This window comes from Lagopus leucura, unplaced genomic scaffold, assembly GCF_019238085.1.
Source record: "Lagopus leucura isolate 7727_CA_CO unplaced genomic scaffold, USGS_WTPT01 Super-Scaffold_810, whole genome shotgun sequence".
NCBI classification, from domain to species: domain Eukaryota; kingdom Metazoa; phylum Chordata; class Aves; order Galliformes; family Phasianidae; genus Lagopus; species Lagopus leucura.
In genome coordinates this window covers 5,742,522-5,765,727 of record NW_024962261.1, presented here as the reverse complement: position 1 = coordinate 5,765,727, position 23,206 = coordinate 5,742,522, and the positions used below count along the sequence as shown (strand labels likewise).

The following is a 23,206-nucleotide window of genomic DNA, read 5'->3' as shown; positions in this document are numbered from 1 at the left end:
CTTCCCTTTTTCCTTCCCTTCCCTTCCCTTTTTCCTTCCCTTCCCTTTTTCCTTCCCTTCCCTTTTTTTTTTTTTTTTTTGAATAAACTTTAGTAGAGACAGATTGATCCTCCATCTTGGTTTTTTTTTTTTATAACTTTGGTCATAAATATATCCAAGCTTTTAATTCCAAATAAAACTATGAAGTATGTATTCAGAAAACGTATCACCAATTTTAAACCTAATGAAAATGTATCTGAAGAAGTTAAGAAAAAAAAGTGAGTTTTTTGCTTCAGATACAGAGGAAGACATATCATTAATGTAATTGATAAACCAACACTTTTTGTCTACATTTGTAAAACGATTGTGAAATTATTTGCAGGGTTCAGAAGTAGTGTGAAAAACACGCATATGATGTGCTATAATTGTTAATTTTCTTATTCTAGGTTTTGAAAGACAATTTTCCAAAGTTGAAAGTAGATTTATTTCTACCATTTAATACTAAATAATAAAAAAAAAGAATGAAAATATAATTTTATTACTTCTACTAGCCCATTGGACTTGTTAGTGAAAACATGAAGTGGAAAAATACCAGATCAAAAAGTCATATAATACCATCACCGAATTGCTTAGGTTGGAAGTGATCTTAAAGCCCATCTTGTTTCAAATGGGCAGGGCTGCCACTCATCAGATCAGGCTGCCCAGAGCCCCATCCAGCATGGCCTTAAGTGCCCACAGCTCTTCTGGGCAGCTGCACCAGGGCCTCACTGCTCTTTGAGTAAACAATTTCCTCCCAACATATAATCTAAATCTCTTTTCTTTTGGCTGAAAGCTGTTCCCCCTTGCCTTATAACTATCCAAACATTATCTTTTAGATAAGCTATATTTATAGATTAATATCACTGTAATATCCACAAAAATAAGGGAAAAGGAAGATTAAAATACTACTGAGAGAAAAAGCACTGTAGAGTCAGCAGTAAGCAGGCTGACATAGACCTCAGAAACCAACAAGAAACGTTCCCATTGCTGTTCCTTAAGACAGAATTAAGCAAGATACAGAAAAGAGATTTACTACGCCTTGGGCAGAAAAAGACTGAGGGAAATCAATGCCAAAGTGACAAAGTGACAATAGATTAGTCAAGCATGATTTGCCTTTGGTCAAGCCATAATGATCATCTAAACTTTTATCTATCTTACATATGCTTCAACGTAAATCCCAGGAAGACTTCTTCCATGATCTTACTGAGCATTAAGGTGAGGCCAAATACTCAGTAGCTCCCAGGACCCTCTTTTTAAATCTTTTAAAAATAGGTGGGATGATCTCTTTTCCCCAGTCACTGGGAAAACAGATTTTTGTGACCTTTCAAACATGATTGGCAGTTTGTTAGCAACTATATCTGCCAGTTCCTTCAGGATTCTGGGATGCATCTTGCTTATTCCCATGGACCACCATGTGTTCAGATTCCTCAGGTGGTCTTAAACCCGATCTATCGCAATGGGAAGAAACTCATTCCTTCAGCTTTCTCAATGTTTATAGTTACCAGTTTTCCCATCTTGTTTATCAAGAGGTAATGGTAGTATCGGAGTGGGAGGAGAATGAAGAAGGGGAAGTTATACCTTCTTTCCTGGCTATTATACCTGCACAAGCTGCCAAATTCAGCTTCTATTGTACCTTAAGCTTTTTTCATCCCCCAGATCATACTTCATTCATAAAAACTATTTTTAAATCAAAATCAAAAAAATGAAACATCAGTTGCAAGATTATGGACAAATTAAATAACAGAAAATGTTAAAAAAAAATTTAAAATGTTCCTCCTTAGGTTTTAGTTACAACAAATGAAAATAATGGAAAATACATTCATATATTTTTTTTAATAAATAAATAAATAAATAAATAAAAATAAATAAAGCAATTTAATGTTGTATTTCTTGTAGGGCATGAAGTTTACATTTTTAAGGGTAACACAAAATTATAATTTCTTTCTAATTATTTAGTTACTTCCTATTATATTTCAAATTGAATTTCTGGGGAGACAGAGGGGGTGAAGTGTTGCCAGGCAGGGCAGTCAGTAACTTAAACTGTATGTGGTCTGTTGAACAGAGCCAGCAGCTAACCACTGCATGGTCACCAAACAATTCACTTCCAACAGCTGGAGAGGAGAGAACTGGAAAAGGAAAAGCAAGAAAACTCATGCATCAAGATATAGAAAGACAGAAAGAAAAATAGGAGTAAAACAGAAACGAAAAAAAAAAGCCCTACAGTGAAAGACTTATTTGAGCTATACAAACATACATAAAAATTCCATGATCTTTTGTATCATCACAGACAGAATTCTGCTCTGTACAAACAATTTCAGAAAAAATATCAAAAGAAGTATATATATATATTTTCTACCTCATCAGATATTGACAGCCAAACTTGCTCATGTTCAACCGTTAAAAATACTGAATTTCAAAGGTCCAAACCAATTTTTAATTAATCATTTAACTTCTTTTATCCCTTTTTGTGTGTGTGTGTACTTTCACAGGCAGTGAGAATCAAAGGGCTGTCAAAGAACAGGTTAGAACAAAAAGCATATGGAAGGACAACTTACATCATCTACCTGGACTTGGGCAATGCATTTGACGCTGTCCCACATGAATCCTTGTCATCAAATTGGAGAAAAATGGATTTGATGGATGGACCACTTGCTGGATAAGGAATTGGCTGGATGGTTGCACTCAAGAGAGTTGCGGTCAATAGGTCAATGTCCCAGTGAAGACTGGTGAGGAGTGGTGTTCTTCAGGGATCAGTGTTGGGAACAGTGTTATTTAACATAGGTGATGTGAACAGTGAGATCAAGTGCACCCTCAGCAAGTTTGCAGATGACACCAAGCTGAGTGGTTGTTGATATGCTAGAGGGAAGGGATGTCATTCAGAGGGACCTGAAAAGGCTTGAGAGGTGAGCCCATGCCAACCTCATGATGTTCAACAAGGTCAAGTGCAAGGGGTCCTGCACCTGCATCAGGGCAATCTCAAGCAAAAACATAAGGTGGATGAAGAATGGCTTGACAGCAGCCCTAAGGATTTGAGGATATTGGTTTATGAAAGGCTCAATGTGAGCCAGCCATGTGCGCCTGCAGGCCAGAATGCCAACCATATCCTGGATTGCATCATGAGAAGTATGACCAGCAGGTCAAGGGATGTGATTCCTTCCATCTACTATGAGACCCCCACCTGGAGTACTGCATCCTGTTCGGAGGCCCCAACACAAGAAGGACATGGAGCTGGAGCAGATCCAGAGGAGAGTCATGAAGATAATCAGAGGGCTGCAGCACTTCCTCTATGAGGACACGTTGAGTGAGCTGGAGCTTTTCAGTCAAGAGGAAAGAAGGCTCTGGAGGGGATCTTACGGTGGCCTTCCCCTACCTGAAGGGGGCCTACAGGAAAACTGGAAAAGAACTTTTTATAAAGGCATGTAGCAACAGGGTGAGGGAAATGGCTTTAAAATGAAAGAGGTATTAGGAAGAAATTCTTTACCATGAGGGTGGTGAAACAGCGGTTGACCAGTGAGATTGTGAATGCCCCCTCCATGGAAGCATTCAAGGCCAGGCTGGATTGGACTCTGAGCAAGCTAGTCTAGTTAGAATTGTCCCTCTGTATAGCAGGGAGGTTGGAACTGGATGACCTTAAAAGTCCCTTCCAACCCACACCATTCTATGGTTCTGTGATTCTATGATTAGAAAGCATAGAGTTTAGAAAATAAACAAATAAACCTTGCAGCCCAGCAGAACTGCATGCTACATTAATACAGTTACAGCTTTCCAACTCTGAAATAGATTTAGTTAGTGGTAACTTAGAGATCTCTGCACTGTATTGTGTTATAATGCATTGCAGGAATGGGCCTACTAGAATACAGTTCTATTAATCAACCTTTCAAAGAGAAAGCTCACATGCTGTAGAACTTTACAGTGGAAGAATACCACTAAATATTGATTACTCCAATAAAAACTGCAACAAATTTCTGTCTGTGAAAAACAAGAGAAAATAAAGCTCAGAAATCAGATGTAAGAATTTGCTTAACTGGAATTCCCTTCATACATCTCAGAAAGATCTGCAGGCTTAGTTGCTTAGTCCTTTTAGTTGTTCCTGTATTTTGAAATAATGTTTATATATCAATGTGGTTGAGATCAAAGATTGAGATAGAGATTCTGTTAAATTATAGTCATTTGAAACAACATACTGTGATATTATTTTTGAGGTGACCAGAATCATATCTGATTAATCAAAGAACTAAATGAACAAAATCTGTATGTTAGTTACTATAAGCTTGTATATAGTTCATACACAAACAAGCAGGTTAACAGATGAAGATAAAGATTTGATTTCTTCTGTATAAAAAAATCCTTAATATTGTACATCTCTTATCACATCTAACTTTCCAGAGTTAAGAACTGAGTTTTATGACTTCTGTTAAAAACTTCTAAATTACTCAAAATTTTCCCATGAACAAATGTAATAGTCATCAGGAAAAACACTTCTAGCAGGATAAATGTACTGAAATGTAGACAATTTAGGCAGAACATGACTGATCCTTTCCTCGAGCTGTTACTACCTGTAAGTTTCAGATTTCCTACTCTGATAAGTTTTCAGTTCTCTACAAAGAATCAAGCTCCTGTCTTAGTAATACTGACTGCAGTATCTCAGTGTATACTACATGCTATCCTAATCTTCCCTTATCAGATCTTATTAGGCATTAAAATTGTTAGTGAATTGTACTTACTACATTCATCTACACAATTACAGCAGATCAATGTGACAATTAAAAGGAGAACTCTTGTTTACTATGAAATGAAGTTGTTCTGGACCCGAATGGTGTCCTGCTGTGCTGTTTCACCGGAAAGAAGGCAACTAGCTCACGTTCACTGCCAAAGAAAATGCATTTGTAATGAAGTACACTAAAAGGAGTTAATACAATTACAATAACAAAGGAGTTATTAACAAATTACAATATGAAAGAGCAAGGAGAGTACAGTGCCCAGTAACAACTTCTGGCCATGATCTGAAGAGTTAACAAGGGCTGCTGACTGGATACAGAGAACATAACAGAGCTAATGAGCTTAGCTAAATCAAAGAAATTCACTTTAGGATTGATGTGGAGAGTAATGTGTGTTGCAGGGAGGCATCAGAATGAGAAAGGCTTTAATGAAAGAGCATCAGAATGTCAAATTAAAGCATCAAGTATTTTATCACAGCTAAAGGTTAGATAAAAAGAGGTAACAGATGGTAATCAGTAGAGCAAAGAGGATTTTGGTGAAAACTGCTGAAAACGGTAGGAAGAAAAGGAGCACATACTGAATTTCAATATAGCAAAGGATGGGATGCAGAAGAGGATGGAGTGGAGAGATGCAAGTTACAAGCTTGAGCATGGTATGAGTCATTGTTAAGCAACATTGTTAAGCTGATTTTAAGAATGGAAAAAAAAAACAAAACAAAACAAGGAAAATGTCAATAAATACTGTGGAAGAAAACATTTTGTTTTCTCTACTTATGAAATAATTTTATTTTAACCAAAGCAAAGGGATTATTCTGACCTCTTCATTTTTTATCACTCTAGCGCAATTCAGAGGAAAATGGTGTAGGCCTCATGAATCTGAAAGGCCTACAAGATGCTAAGTTAAAGATTAAGCATGGTTTATATAATCAGTATCTTAAGAAAAGTAAGTGATGACATTTCTGCAGTGCATATTCATCTTGGAATATCTTTGAAGTACTTTGAAAAGAAAACATTGAGTTTTGTGTAATTAAGGAACAAACAGTATCCTAAACAGGTGAGAGTTCAAGAAAAAAAATGAAAAATCATGAAAGCACTGGAAAGTCATAACCAGCAGGCTCCCTAATATGTTATTAAGAAGATATGATAAAATGTAGATATTTGATCATGCATAAATCGTTTTTTGTAGCTTCTTTTTAAATCTTTTCAAATGTTTTCAGCTTAGTCTTATAGTCTGTTTTGGCTACTTTAGTCTTGTTTATATGGTTGAGTTAATTTCAGTGTTTTTCTCTCTCATCTCCATAATCATGTATCAAACTCATATATACATACATATAAGTTTATACATAAAGGATCAGTCTTTAGTCTAGTACAGTTTAAATGTCATTTTGAAATATGGAGAGTTTTAAGTAACTTTTTTTTTTTTTTTTAACACTTACAGGGAATTCCCAAAGAATGACATTAGTTCATAGTTTGAACAGCCTCAAAACGTCCTGAGTATAAGATCTAATATCAGTGTACTGCACTCAGATTTTTCCAGTTCTGAAACAGATTCCAGAATTAGACTTCTCTATCTTGAGATACTTATTCCAAGGCAGTCCTGATGAAATAAGTGAACCTTCTCATAAAAGTAACTTGCACTACATAGAAAAGTGAGAGAAATTGGCTTATTCTCTTTTCGGAAACATACAACTTCATACAAATTAAAACTATTCATTAATATTCAAAATTCAGAAAATACACCACGAAGGGCAATTTTTTATGCTTTGGCAAATAAACAAATAAATCAGTAATATCATTCTTACCAATCTAGCTGTGGCTATAATCAGAATAATAATTTGCAGAAAGTTACAACTCCTGAGTTTGACATAAAAAAAAATTTCTCCAATCCTAGGATACTAAAATTCCATTTGTCCATAGAAATAAAAGAAAAATAATGACATTTGTACATTAATTCTTTCTACATACAGTGTAGAAAAAAACATTTGCAATTACATAACACAGAAGTAGCTGATTGCCTTATTTCTCATATTGAAATTCTATCTTCTGCTTCTGATCAGTTATGAAATTCAGTACAGCCTAATAGGATGCTCTTAACACAGGAGATTGCCACCTGCTATTAAGATATATAGAACAAATAAACATCACCTTAACATCATACAATAATTTAAAGGAGGTCAATGGAAAATGAATATGCTTAATTTTTTTTCCCCTCAATTTCTTGTATCACTTGAAAACAACATAACCTACATAATATTCACCAAGGGCCTAAGAACCCATATTCACTATCCAAATAAGGTTCCCAATTCATAGGGTCAGTGGGAAATATAGCACTACATGGATGGAAAAATACAAGATTACAAAACCCCCTACAGTAATACTTTAATGAAGGTTTTAAACTAACACAGACCTATTAAATAATGTCACATTTAATGAGTACTTAAATAATATCATTAATAATGCAGTAATTGGACCTCTTTACAAAAAGAAAATCTATTTAACACTGTCAACATTTCCGGCAATACAAGTTACTGAATAGTGTCTTATGCTTAGTTGTTATTATTTTTTAAACATAAATAAGCTAGAAATAATGAGCAAAAGCAACTTTTCCAGGAACTGCAGCCCAACCTTTTTGTTCCTAAAAAAAAACTCATAAAAAATCTTCAACGTACCACTACTGTCTATGTGTGATTATATAAGGTGAGGATATAAAATTACTATTGTACTTGTGTTGTCTTGGAATCATCTGCAATTTGGTCAGCCTACAGGATGCAGGATTGTACTATACACAATTTCACAGAATATCTCAGTCTAAAGACAATCTAAAATTATTTTTTGTATCTATGTATTCATTTTCAGAAAAGTTTTTAACTGTATACTGTTTCACATAGTTTATCAATTAATAAAACTAAATTTTCCATTCATCACCTGAGTTTTTAAATAAGTCATAGTTTAGACAGCAAAATACTATGATGCTTACATATATATGTATAAATGTCAAATCAACCAAAATTTGTGGTTTTGTTCAGAATATGGAGAGGATTTTTTCTTAAATATAAATGCATGCTCATATTTATTTATTTATTTTGAATAATATTCTAAATTTTAAATATTCCTATATTGACATTTCTTGAGAGATTAAATCATAACTTAATTATAAAAAAGAGGACACCTAAGAAAAACAAATGGGTCAAGTGTAGTTCCCATATCAGTAGTGTAATCTAGTAAAGAGCAATTTTACTAGAGAATTATCTTTGGATAATTTTGTGACTACTGCTTATAGAAATCAGACAAACGCTTTAACACTCCCAAAACTGATAGGGCTTTTGTTTTGATATTAGCATGACAAAGTTGTCACAAAAAAGAAGAAACTCACAGAGGCTAAACTCAACATAGTGAAAGCAATCTCACCATAGTCAAGAGATAGTGATAGAATTCCTGTAAAGTAATTCAAGTAGTTATCAGCTTGACTGCTCTGGTGCTGAGGAAGATTCCCACCACCTGAAGGGAGCATGGGAGGGCTAGATGCACTGAACAGAAATCAGCCTTTGTGTACAACCCTTCCATAGTTTGAGACAGTCACTGAAAAGCTAGAACTTTAAAAAGTCACGCAGCTGCCTCTGCATCTAAAAAAAAACAAACAAGCAAAAAAATAGGGCAGAATATGTATACGAATGTATATTACAGTATAATTTTCTTAGTCCCATATTTAGAGGATGTAAATTTTTGGGAGGCAAGTCTACTTTGTATCTAATTATGGGAAAATGAATTTTGTTATCAATTCATAATTTATTAATTACAAACTACACTAACATTCTTGTTATTATTTGTAACGTAATTTATAAAAGAAAATTTCAGGTCTGGTACCTCTGAATATTTACTGGGTCAGAATCTGAACACAAAGGTGGATTATACAGACTTCAGTGGCATGTAGCAAGTATAGATTGGCTATCACATATAAACTAAGATAGAATATAAATCAAAAAGAACCAATACATGCAGAGGATGGATTTCTTCCTGTTTTCTAGTTCCTCACAAAACTGGAGTCTACTCCCCCATTAGCTCAAGAGAATAGTGAATTCTAATGGACCCTTCAGTTTTAGTACCCATACCATGGTGTATTGTTTTTCTACAAAGAAATACAACAAAGAAATAAAGAAAATTGGCTGATAGAAGTTTGACAGAAGATCTGTGCAGCTTTCAAATCTACCTTCACTTCACACAATTAACAGGAATTTATCTACACTGCTTGACTTACACCAGTGTTCTGTATCAAAGTAAAGTCTGAGAGAAACAAGATATCAAATAACAGAGACCACATGAAAGATTGGAAAATAAAATGAAGCTGGGGATTTATCTTTTAAAGGACTATGTGAGGTCTGTAGTATTCCAGCTTTTGTTCTTTGCTCTGCAAAAACCTCAAACAACACTTCAGTGCTTCAGCTGGAAATGGTGATGGTGCATCTCAAGAATCTACATACCTGCAGAGATGATACATCTACTTACTGTTCTGGGCAAGTTATAAGAGTATAAGGGAAAGTTTGATTTGGTTATTTGACTTGAAATAACTGAATACAGCTGAGGAAACCATCTGATAAATAATTACAGACAAAATATTTCAGAACAGGGCACTGTCTCTCAGCTTATTCTCTCAGCTATGAGAATACAATATACTATATGAATATTATATATTCAAATTCATATATTATATGAATATAATATACTATCAGTCCAGCAAATTATTCAACACTATTTGGCTGAAATTTAGCAAATAAGAGCTTAGATTTTGGATTAAACTTGGAATTGAAAATTGAATTTTTTGAGTATGAACACAATAAACACATCTGGAATTGCACTACATGAAGCAAATAAATCATATTATTATTGGATTTAAAATGTTAATTGTTCAAGGAGGCCACAGTAACTCCAAAAATAAAAGAAAACTGAACAACAAGAAAAAGCAGAGATTAAATACAGAGTTCAGTCTGAGAAATCTTGTGTTATCTGATAGAGTAACAGCTGCTTTATTATGGAGGGTAATGAATGATAAGCAGAAGACAATTACAGTCTTGCACTGATCAAAGAGTAGGACTGAGGTCAAATATGAACTGTAAGGAAAAGAGTTATCTCTAGATTTATACCTGATATTTAGGGACGTCTTAGTAGGACAGGGAAAAAAGGGGAACTTACACTTCAAGATGACTAATTCACATTCATGGTTTTACCAGTGATACCTGACTTTTCTGAACAGTGCTGTCTGTCACACGGAAGGGAGGGAGAACATCAGAGGGTTGGAACACCTAGCCTACAAGGGGAACAGGCTGAGATAGCTGAGGTCCTTCAAACTGAAGAAGAGAATGCTCCAGACCTTGTAATGGCCTTGACCTACTTGAAGGGAGCTTACTGGAAAGCTGGGAAGGGAAGGGACTTTTTGTATGAGCATGTAGCAACAGAACAAGGGCAAATAGATTAAAACTAGAAGAGGGTAGGTTTAGACTAAATACTAGGAAGAAATTCTTTACTGTGAGGGTGGTGAGACACTGGAACGGGTTGTCCAGTGAGGCTGTGAATGCCCCCTCCCTGGAAGCACTCAAGGCCAGTCTGGTTGGGCCTTTGAGTGGGAAGTGTCCACAAGGGAGGTTGGAACTGCATGATCTTAAATGTCCCTTCCAACTCAAACTATTCTATGACGATTCTGTGATTCTCTGAAAGTGAATGGTTCAGCAGGAAGAAACCTTAAAAGATCACTGAGTCCAAATGTCTGACAACTTCAGAGCTAGCCAAAAATTAAAGCATGTTATTGGGGCCATTATCTAAATGCCTCTTGATCACTGGGCAACCCAATTCTTCTCAGCCTCTACTCATAGGGCGTGCTTTCCTGCTCTATTATCAGCATTGCTGACCTCTTCTGGATGCTTTCAAGCATCTACTTGATGCATTCAGTATCTATATATACATATACATAGTGCATAACCTGCCATGGAATTCTCTGAAATCACTGTTGCTCTCTCTACATACCTACATCCCTTTTTGGGCACTAACTGTCACAGACAGATTGCGCAGCACCACATACTCTAACAAAGCCATCAGGCGAGCAGACTGTATAGAGCTATAGACTAATGGTAATGTAATGGTAATGTACTACTGATAAATGAAACTCCCAATAATTTGTATTTGCTCTTATGCAAATGCTTCTAGCTCTACATATGGATGAGTTCCACATATTCAGCAGAATGCTAGAAACTCTGGCAACTGTGAACCGTTATCTTCAGAAAAGATTTTTTTTTTTTTTATATTGCATTATTTTAGAAAGCATTATTTCTTGACTTCTAAATTAGAGTAAGCTTAATAAAAGTTTTATTAGAAGTCTGATGCAAAATTTTCCAGTCCAAAAAGGCAGAGTTTCTGGAGTTATGTTCTGCAGAACAAAGAAATCTTACAATCTTAATGCTAGAATAGTCATAGCTCAGTTATTTTAAAATTCTATTAAATAAACATAACCAAGGATACATTGCAGAGGAAAAGTTTCACATAGGTAGAGAAAGATAAATGTGATCTTTCCATCACTGATTCATAGGATTTCATATCTCTAAAGGTGGCTGAAGAGCTAATACTGTTACTCATTGTGCATACAGATGGCATCATTTCATCTACTTTCTTTATTAGCTTCTATCCTCTACATTTCCAGTGACACCACACTTAACGCAAGGCTTCAAGAAACCAGTTTGACATTAACAAAGTATATTTTAACAACAGACAGAATTTGCCATCAAGTTCAATAATGAAAGCTTTTTGCTGTTCTAAGACAAACTTGAGAAGCTTGGACATCCACACTGACGATTAATCTGAAGTGATTAGTAGCTATAATTGGTTTCAGCTAGAAATAACTAATGAGCTTCATAGTATTAATGGCATATATTATTCTATATAGAATAGAAGGCAAGTTGCATGCTTATCTGAAATATAAAGGTTAATAAAGATTCATACATGAACATCGCTTTTATGTTTCCCAGGTCAAGAGTAGGACCAAGTGTATCATAATGAATTAATGACCTGGCAATTGTTAAAAGGGTTTAAGAAAAAATTAAAAACCACCCATCTACCCAAAGCCCTGCTCCAAGGTACGAGACTGAAATACTGCACCAACTACAGAGCACGATTAAATGTGAAGATTGATTTTGTTACAGAGCTCAGTCTTTTATCTCATGTGGAGATCTTTTGAGAATGTTGATATAATTGTCTCTAATTGAAATACACTAGTGTATTTAGATAATAGATATACTCAAGCACAACTTGAAATATTTTAAAAACACTTCAGAAGGAACAAATAGCAACAACTACTTTGCACCTGTAAAAAAGGTAATAGGAAGAGAAATTATTTGCATATGCAAGATTTAGAGGATTGATGCATCTTTACAGAACACATCTGCATTGCATGATTTCTTTATTTCCAGTTCCCAATTTTTTTTCGTGTTGTGGAAACACTTTTTTAAAAGATCAGTCATCATCTTCCAGAGCTTCAATTTAAAAAAAAAAAAAAAAAAAAAAAAAGTGTTTAGTTTCAAAACAGAAATAATTCCATAAATTATATCCAAATTTGAATTTTTATGAATTTGAATTCAGACATGTAGAGGAGAACTGCTTTGAAGGATCCCACTGACCGCATGTGACACTGTGAACAACTCATTTGTCACCTGTTTCCATATAGTGGTGAAAGAGCATATCATCAATAACTATGTTTCTAAAGACTTTTCCATGACTGAACATGATTTTTTCTTTCCTGCACATGAACATACACTTTGTACACTCTTTGTTTTTCCGTCCAACTAATATATAACACTTACTGCTTTTTTCTGTGATCATTTACATTTATATTTGTGTATTTCACAATCTTTCTCACGAGTTTATTCAGATCTACAATTTGTACTAGTTTCAAAATTCAGTACAATTATCACAGTTAACTGTGACCATTGGTAAGCTGGTTTTTATGAAGATCTTACTGAATTATTTTTTATATACAGTCTGGACCCTGACACAATCCTGCCTGTACTTGCCAGATGAATCTTGCGTAGTCAGTCTCTGGTGTCATTTACACCAATAATTAACCACCTTTAGTCTTTAAAAGTATTTTTTATCTAGTGTGTATGGAACATCAGCTAACTGGAGGATGTAAAGAAGAAAGTTACAAGGAAACTGCCAAAAATTGAATCAAAAAGACCATTAAAAAAAATATAAGTATATCCCAGCAGATGGAAATGTGAAAACAAATGAAGTGATCGTGGTGGTGTAAAAAGAGAAGCTGGCTAGCTTCTGTATATTGGTTAATATGACTGTAATTTGCTGCAAAGCAACACAACTGAGATACTGTTGCTCAAGAAAGCTGATGGATTTCTTCCTTCCTACGTTAAATTCTGCAGTTCTGATTAATGTTGTGCAGGTGTTCCTAAGGTCAGAATTTATGTGTAACAGCAAATGCGGAGAATCTTGTCTCCAAAAAGACAGGTCTGAAGAAAGCTTGTTAGCAGGCAAATGAGCAATGTGAGATTTGCTAATTAGGGGGAATAATAGCTATCTACATTTTTGTTATAGAAGAATGGCACACAAGTGGAATGAACAAAGGGAGATAAGAAAGGACACAGAAAATTTAAACAAGAGTTAAATAATTATGCTGAAAAGCATGAATCAGAGAGAGGGAGCAGAATAATTTTTCTCCTGGTAAAACACAGAGAAAAGGGATGAATGGGCAACTTGGAAATGCTGCTGTCTATTTCACTCTGCGTGTGGTCCCCAATAGTTTGTGATGTTGGTAAAAAGCAGGGGTGTAAAGAAAAAGAAAGAGCTGGAAGGCATTAACTGATAGAAATCTCATACCCTTACACTTTAAAGTGAAAAGTAGAACATTTGACTGTTTGTAATGAGGACAGGAGGTGTGAGATAATGTAGCAGAATTCTAACATATGTTACAGTATTGCTCATATATATGAGTTTTGGCAAACCCCAGGAGATAATTTCTAAGCAGATACTAACAGCCTGTGCATTAACACTATTTTATTAATGTAGTTCTAATGTCAGAGAAGTGAACAAGGACAGTAAAGTAACATTATCTCTAAAAGTAACAGAAGTAGAAGCAGATGAGTACTACCATAACAACCAGTTATCAGTGAGAGACCAAAATCATGTGTTAGTTGACGAAAAAAATACCCATAAAATTTACATTATATGTGTATCTCAGATTTTAATTTTTACAGATTCCATCACTTGTCCATGATTTCATGGACATGAGCACTTTTCCTTCCATCCTTCCTTTCAAGATGAGATAACGCTAATTCAGGTGCTTTTAAATTTCAACACTCTTTAGAGTGTTAAAGTGATATCTTAAATCTTTTGTTATAGCACTGCACTGACCCTTACTTTCGCCTGGTCCTTGGCTTTAAAATATCAGCAGATGGCTTCATGCTAATACCAAGCGTCTCAGCGTCACAGCAATTTCACAACGGTCTTCTCCCCACTTTGCACTCTCCGTAACAAGGAATTCTAAAGGCGAAATTGCTCCCTCTACTGGAAGAAAGGAAATATGCAATAATGATGTTTCCGTAGGAATCGGTTCCCTTACTGTCCACGCGTCTAAGAGCGACTTGCTGTTTTTCTTAACAGTCCTTCCTTAGGATTATATTTTGTATTATGCCTATCCTCTGTGTTCCAGTGCCTGTATTTCTTGACCCTAGTTCTAAATCCAGTTCTAGACCCTAGGTTCTAAAAGATGCAATACACCTTTTCTGTCATCTAAAGACAGCATGTATTTAAATCTAAAATGTGTACGCATATATACTTATGTATATATATGTAACAGCTTCAGTCACTGCCATCTTGAGATAAATGATCGTTTCTTCTAGTACAGACTTCTGATTAGCTTTGACGATCTGATTCTACTTGGGTACTGAGAACTCACAACTAGAAACATAATGTAATAGAGATAGGTCTTCAGAGCCTTCCTGATCATAAAATGACATTGCTGTATTATAAAAGTATTCAATTTAGATTAATCTATTATGAAATTGTACTTACACAAGCTAATAACCATGTCTCTACTTATTGCTAAGTGAAACTGCTTTTTAAAGAAGCTGAACAAATTTAAAATTGCGCTGACTTCGTGGGAATGACTGAAATCAGCTAAACAATAATCAATTCAGAATTAAACCAATTATTGGGAGGAAAATTTTAGGTGCTAGTTCTCACTGCAGAGGCAACAAAGAATATAAATTTATTCTTCAGTGTTATTGCGGCCTTATCATGAAGCTGAATTTCTAGAGTGGACAGCAACTCCAGTCCACTGGGTTTAGTTCTGTTTACTCTTGACCTCTTACTAACTTTGTGGGCTGTTCATCTTCCTGAAGTGCTAACAACACTATGTTCTGCATTGTTTACTCTTGTCAGGATGCAAGGAAATCAGATCAGAAATCTCAGACCTCAAAACCAACTAGGTTTTATAAAGCAGATAAGCTCATCCAAGGCAGCGGGGTCTAATTGTACAGTAATGATACTTGCTAGGTCCATATAAATTTCATATGGACATACAGTTTAGTGAAGTTCTGGACCAGGCTTGTTTAGAAACAGCATTTTAAGTAGTATTTTCATTTGCCTGACTCTAAAAAGCACACTAACTTTAAGGGAGATCTGAATTGCTGCAAAGACTTCTCTACTGCCAAGAGAGAGGCAGTACTTGCCTATTTGACCACTGACTGGCATAAGTTGCTTCTGTGGCAGGTGGTACATAGTATCTCTCTACCCACTGCATCCTGGAATATTCTTTTCAAACTCTTGATACATATAACAATTTTCTTTTGGGTTTTGATTATAGGGAAATAGAGATTTCCCCTAGGTTTTTAGGGAATGGTTAAGATCAACAATATTTCTGTTAACAAAGAAGTTCCATTTTCATCAAATGACAGATGTGGGCTCTATATGGCAGAATTTGCTACTTGATGTTTGAATGCTGAATTCTCAAGGAGTGTTTACCTTTCTGCTTTTGACTGCTTTTACAAACCATCCTGTTAGCTGCCCTTTTCCTATTTAAGTCCAATTTTTTTTTCATGAGTCGCAGCCTTCAAGCACATTACTTCCATGTGAACCCTTGCTTCGGTGATCCTATTCCTGTAAAACCTCTTGGATATTTTATCACTTCATTCCAATGTATCTATTTCTAGCAGAATTGCGTTTTCCAATTTTGTCTACATCTGATTAAGTGATAAAACAGTTCTACCAAGTATTAGTTCTCAAGGCTGCAGTTTATCATTTTCAAATAAATGTTTAGCAATTTCTTAAACTAGGATTGTTTGCACAATTTGATCTTAATAACACGTATCTGACATGCTTGTTTGCACATCAGCTCAGGTTGCGTAAAACAGCTTTCAGTCAGCTAAACATAGTAAGTCTTCTTCATCTTGCATTTGTGTTGAATACAATGGAAGAAAGAATCTGACTTGTCAGCTTGATAAGTGCTATAGACATGATGAATGATGTTGCACTAGCTTGAAGACTGGCAAAATTAGCAAATATATGCTATTGTTCGGCAAAAATAAAAAGGATTACAAGTTTCCCTATATGACATTTCCTCTATTTAGACTTGAACTCTGCATTACTGGCCAGAATAACAAGCCATTTGTACACAACTACTACTGTCAGCAAATTGTTCATGCTCAAATATTCCAAAGAAATAGCTACACCACAGATACAGAGAGCAGCTCGCACACAAAAATCAAAACTTACCATACATGTGTGCCACTCATAATATTCAGTGTCTTCCACAGACACAGAGCATACACTGTATAAATGTCCTAGATTTATACATATGAAAATTTGCTGAGTATGTGATGCATCAAGCCAAGTAAGCACGTACAAACAATCTATAAAGTGCTTATTCCAAGACAAAAGCATAGCAGTTCCTATTATGATTCTAATCCAGGTTTACAGTTTGTCAAAAATGAGAACTTCACTGATGAGTAAAAGCCTATTGATGCTGTGAATTGTGTTCATGCTATACTTTTTCAAGTACAGAAATCTTCACCTAAATTTACTCCAAAACTGAAAATCTCAGCTCTCTCATTTTTCTTCCTTGAGATTTTTCAGAATTGTTGCATGAATTTTGATGACAAATAGGATGGCTAAACAAACTAACAAATAACTGAGGATTTGAGACGTAACATATTTTGGTAATGTCATGTTTCTCTGAGTAAATACCATAATGGAGAAAGAAAAAGTTTTAGAAAGGCTTTAGAAAGTCTTTTATATCTTTTTGGTGAGATCCCTCAAAACTGGGTATACTGAACATTCAAATGTATATTGTTGGAGGCTTTACAAACGTTCAGTTAGCACTGGAAGCTTTAGGTCCATGGAGAAGACTGAAATGGAGGTTGGATTTTGTGAACCGCTATTCTCCTTCATTGAGAGAGTAAACACAGAGCAGGCATAGCCTTGAAAGAACGAGTTACTGAGTAATGTGCTGAAAAGGTTTGACTGCCATCTACAGATAATACTAATTAGTGCATTGGTAGCAACTGAAAAACAGATCATACAGCACAAATGTTTAAGGGAAGTTAATTATATACATATATATGGAATGTGACTAACTTGAAAAGCTGATTCTATTTTTTTCTGGCAAAAAAATTTAACTTTATAAAGTTACCTTCTTTCTGCAGATTGGTTTGAGATGCACTAGCTGTAAATTCAGCGTTTACCTACCTGAATATAACTAGACAAAGATGCAAAGTAGTACACTTTTCCTTTTATTTGTTAGCAATAATTAAGTATTCATTTTCATGTTAAAAGTTCTTAATTGAAAATGTATTAAATAACGTGACATCAGAAGTATTAGTGAAAACATAAAAATTTAACTGCATAGTAAATAAGTAATTATACCTATACTTTCTAAATACTTGTAAGAGGACATAGCTGTACTTATCACGACACAGACAACTGTAAATGAATTTTCTTTCAGCTGTTCAGAATAGCTAACAGTACTCCAGTCCACTCCTGTCAAGAACAACCTCCTTTATTACCTCTGTCCTAAAATAGTTTTCTTTTTCAAAAAGCTGCTGTCAAACTGTCAGATAGGAGAGGGATGGGGAGGGAAGAGGAAAGGAGGAGAAGGTACTCACACATGCCCATGGAACTGACAGAAAGGAAAGTAAAGATTTGCTTAATTTACACTTAGAGACCTCAGACTTTTCTTACCTGAGTACCCAAACAAGCAACCATCATGTGCGTGAGAAGTTTAGCTGCAAACATTGCACATCTGGTGCAGAAAAGGTGAGAGATAATAGCCAAAGTGAAACCTACACAGGAACAAGAAAAATGGAAATTTAAGGCTTCGACTAATAAACTGTGCTACAGAAAGACAACGTTGGCACTCTTGAAGGTGCAGATCATGATAAAAAAATAAAAAATAAAAGAAGAAAAACTTACGAGAACATTAACTTTGTGTCACACTTTCATCACACATGAATTTACTTTTAGTACCTATTTTTCAGAGGACCGGGAGCTACAATAATTACATAATGTAAAGCAATCATTTTTGCAAAGTGTTTTTTTTTTTATTTCTGCACATGGAGAATTGCTATAATAATGAAGTATAAAGCAAAGAAATCATAAATCTCTCATGGAGGAGACCCAGAACACCATTTAAGGACCTGAGGGATACACCAAGAATCTCTTTAGCATATTTTTTTGGTGATCGCATTACTTATATGTTCTGCTTGCACAGTGCCCAGAAACAAGTGAAGAAGGAAGTACTTTACTCAGGACTGACTACAGCACACAAATGAAATGCAGTGTGAAAGGTGCAATGTCAATAATCTTTAAAATTTAGATCTCTTTCTTCTCTGAGGCCTTGAGCCTTTTTTAAATGCTACTATAGCTGTCAGTAAAAATAATCACGATCCTGGTTAGATTAAACTCTTGTTCTTCTCCCAAGATGTCAGACTGCAGTTGGGACGCAGAATGCAAGGAAACTCTATACATGACAGGGAGTCTATCACCCTCAGTTTGTCACTTCTGAGTGTAAACTATAAACTTAAATTGTCAAAGAATTTTCAGGTGAAGTACAATAGTGATTGAAAGACTTGACAAAAAAGGATGACTTTACTGCTGCGACAGACAGAGAAGGGTTTAGGTTTTTAGGTTTTTGCCCTAAATAATTGTCATCTTCCACTTTTGCATGGTTCAATAAATAACATGGAAAACAACACAAGGAAAACAACATACTTCTCTCCTGCTCTGCATTTTTCTTCAGTGTGAAAATTTCTAAATGTACACATACCAGCCCTGATAGCAACTTATATAGAATGAAGTTAGTTAATACTCCTCCAGTTAAAAAGACTGTCATGAGTTACTAAAATTGTTAAAAATCAATTAATCTTTCTGGTCATTAGAGGCTGATAATTAGAAAATTGTATCTACTGACCTGAAATGCAGATGAATCCAGAAGAGAAAAAGGCCTCATTATATGAAGACAAGTCGTCTGTTTGGGCATACACTGCATAAATGGACATATGAGAACAAGCGCACTCCACGTAGTTTGATGTGTCATCAATCACTCTGCAGAACCCACTATCAGATAACCAACTGCAGAACAAAGATTTACAAAGTTGTAATTGGATTTGTGTAATTTACATGGTAAGCAACCTTGAAAACTTTTACTGTATCTCTGAAAAACAAAGTTTTCTAAACTACTACAAGTATGTAAATACTTCATTGTGATCTCTTTCCTAATAAAGCATTTACATGAAATTAAAATATTGTTTATAACCTTGTTTTCACTTTTGTTATTAAAAAGAAATTCTGAATAGATGATAACGAATGTCTTTTTTCCATTAAAGAATTTCTGTAGTCATATTTTTAAAGGTTCTGCAACAAATATGGGGCTGATTGTTCAAACTGTTTGTCACTTGCACTATACCTTATTCCACTCTGAAGAATAATTCATTTTATACTGATACTTGTTGTTTTGAAATTACCATCATGTTCTGTTTGTCCTTCAGTACTGCTGAACTGACTTGGGAAGAGGATAATGCAGGTGACATATCTAATAATTTCTAATGGAAAGTATATCTTGTCTATGATAGCAACTAGATAAATTGGAAGATTATAGGTACATCCTGCTGCCCCTCCCTTCTGCAAAGAAATAGTTTATATCAGTTTCAGACTGATCAAGCCATTTTAATGATATAAGAGTCAAAACAATTAGATCTCACAGAGTACAGAGCAAAATTATCTTTGAATTCACCAATTTATTTTGTGTGAATAGGAAAGACACAGACTGAACATTGGAGCACTGGAGAACCACAAGCAAAACTGTCCCACTGTTTACAATAGTATGAATAGTATGGTAAGAACAGAAAATGATGAGAGGTTTGTCATCTCTTCTGAAAAACATTAAGTTAGTAGCACTGATATTCAGAACAAGCAGGTGGTGTCTTTTTTGTAAAAAAAAAATAATCATAGCCTTATATGCATTGTAGCTGGTAACAGAGAGTGGTATTAGGGGAGCTAAAACGTGATCATTCTGATCTTACTCTTCCACAGGCATCCTTTTTGAGCCACTATGGAAGACAGATTACTGGTCTAAATAAATCCTACGTGTGCCCTTAAAAAGTTTTATTTTATTCACTTATACATTTACTTCTCTTATAGACACAGAGAAAAGACTCTATGACAGCAAAATTAGTAATATCATGAGTATATCAGTGACTTGAAGCAGCCCTGGACAAGCATGTTTAATAGTTTACTTCTGTAAGAATGGATTTTAAGTGCTGTCTGAAAACAACTGTAAAGAGGTAAAAAATGTTAAGAATGACAAAGTAATGCAATTCTGGAATTTATGGCCTGTCAGTTCTGCCTCATTTTTACATATGGTAATTCGGTGAAATAAGTTAAAAGTAGAAGTCTTAGAAATGCCTCAGCTACAATAATTACCTAGTTTATTGTACAAAATTTTTTGTGCAGTATTATAATGTCTAGAAAAGTAAAATAAAAAAAAAAAATAAAAGGAAATGGGAAGAATTTTATACTTACAGGTGACCTAATCACAGTTATCACATTTTAGACAAATACACGGGTTCACTGGAACATTAAACAGATGAATAAAATAACCTTTCTGAAGCCTGATTCCAAAGGAGACATAGAGACTTCTGTGGAACAATCCGACTTCCTGTAGCATAAATCCGATAAATTACTTCATTGCTGTCTTTCAAAGGGTGTGAGCTCTGACTCTTTAAACTCATAGAAAAAACCTGAAATTAAATACAGATTTTACTGAAATTCCTCAGTCAGATCTCATTTTATTCAGAAACACACACACACTATTTTTAGTGAACCTTGTTTGTTTTGAGCAGTACTTTAACTGAGTTGATTTATTGTAAAAATAAATTGTATTATTTTCAAACCTTGTTCTTTAGGGCAAGTTCTTTATCTCCAGTGAGAAACCACTGCTGACTGCTGTATTCTGTGAACTGTATAGATTCACAATTCTCTTCTTGGGGAGGAGATAATACAACAGAGACCTTTAATAAATGCTCAGGCACTTGAATAGAATCCCCGTCTCTTCCATCAAATCTGTGTCCATTGATTTGCTGAGGATACCAGTTGTGAGCCATTATTGCAATGTATGGACAGCTATCAAGGATATTTTTGCCTCTGTTAAAATGGAAAAGCAACAGATAAGTGGAACTGAGCTTCAGCTGCTTTTCACAGAGTGATTCTAAAGTGTATCTGTAATTAATACATTATTCCTCCATAATTTAAGGTTTTAAGACGTTTGATAGACTTTCAGCTGCTGAAAAAAAAAAGAAAGGCTGAAGTATTTTAGACAAAGTATCTATGCATGTAGTAATTACATATTCCAAATCCTCTGTTTCCCCTCAGGCTTTTGTTTATCATGATGTACAAACAAAATTACTCCCTGGTAAATAAAGTTATTCTTTTTATAACTTGATGTGGAACTGAGTCTACAAAAGGAAGAGACATCAAAACTGATGACCTTCTAGTAGATAACGCAAATAAACTCAGAAAAAAAAATTGTAACTTGCAAGTTCTGTTCTGAGTAACATCTGTATCTACGTCATTTACTGCCTTTCATGCTGAGATAGACCTCAGACCCCCTACAGAAAGAAATAGGAAAAAAAATTACATTTCCAAAAGAAGTTGAGATAGGAATCTAAATCATGCTGATATTCACAGACGTGGATTAGGGAAACCTTTACTCTAAAATTCAGACAGATAGTCATTAACAGATTCTCAGTGGGAGAAACACACTGTTTAAAAGCACCTGTTTCATAAATGATGATTATCTACTTCCAAAGCCAACTTCCAAAGCCAATGCCCCTACACATTAGTCTGACCACAAGATACTATGCACTTGTAGATCAAGGTAGCAATTTAACATAATTTAAAATAATGTTCAAGTGAACAAAACCAAAGACAAAAATCACAGAATCCCAGAATTAAGGTGCCAGTAAAACTTGTGGCTTCCTTACTCTCACTCACCCAAGCCTTAGAAGTAGCTCCCTACAATGTAATTACAAATTATTTTCCCAAAAATATTAATGGTCCTTTTTCCTGAGAGTTTTTGAACTAAAGCTAATGAACAGGTCTGAGACTTTCTAACTTATCCTCACAGCTATCCTGTATCAGTGCACAGGTTATTTATGACACCATGTCGTAGTGCCTATACTGCATTTTGTACAACTGTTGCAGAGCACAACACAGTGTCGTTAATGCATCATGATAGGCAACACCCATATCTAAAAATTCCACTTAAATGTTCTCATGTCTGTGTCAGCATTTTTTGTCATATATTTCAAGTGAAAACTATGAATTCACATTCACTAACCTCTCCCCCGGTGATCCACACATTATCTCAGTCAGCAAAGAAAAAGCAAACTTCTCAGTCACGTCAGCAAGCAGGCTATATCCTCGTGTGTCCTTGCGTTTTGGACTAGCGAGAGCACAGAGTATCTCATAGAAAAGACTTCTACTTTTACCAGAGAGTAAATGTTTGTCACCTATATCTGTAACCTATTGTGAAGAAAAAAAATATTGAACAGCATTCTATGCACAGAAGTCTGCTTAAAACATTTCCTCACACTGAACTCTTTTATCATTTACTACATTTTAGTTTCTCTACCAGCGTTATTTCTGAAAGTTCAGGAAACTTTTTTCAACTTCTAATTGCTGCTACCAAGATATGAGAAGCACTCTACTGACAAAATTACATAAAGATATGCTTACTAAATGGAGTTGATAAAGAACCCATGTGGTATTCATTCTTTCAAAAACCAAAACTGTTATCCTTTGGAGAATTTTTGACATGAAGAGTGTTATAACGTCCAATAATGTCTACATACTTGTTTTCCAGTTTGTGTGCATTATTCCAGAGGTGCAGAAGAGCCAGAATGCCACAAAAGTAGACTACTAGACTC

General features: G+C 35.0%; 1 protein-coding gene across 1 annotated transcript in view; it reads right to left on the bottom strand.

The window, feature by feature from the left end:
- ADGRV1 (adhesion G protein-coupled receptor V1) overlaps positions 1-23,206 on the bottom strand; it is a 253,152-nt gene that overhangs the window by 112,646 nt on the left and 117,300 nt on the right. The window contains exons 80-84 of the mRNA XM_042866113.1: positions 22,618-22,802; positions 21,173-21,422; positions 20,880-21,019; positions 19,192-19,352; positions 17,964-18,064 (exon numbers count right to left, since the gene is read on the bottom strand). Of these exons, the coding sequence (XP_042722047.1) occupies positions 17,964-18,064; positions 19,192-19,352; positions 20,880-21,019; positions 21,173-21,422; positions 22,618-22,802 (837 nt within the window). The remainder of the gene's footprint in view (positions 1-17,963; positions 18,065-19,191; positions 19,353-20,879; positions 21,020-21,172; positions 21,423-22,617; positions 22,803-23,206) is intronic.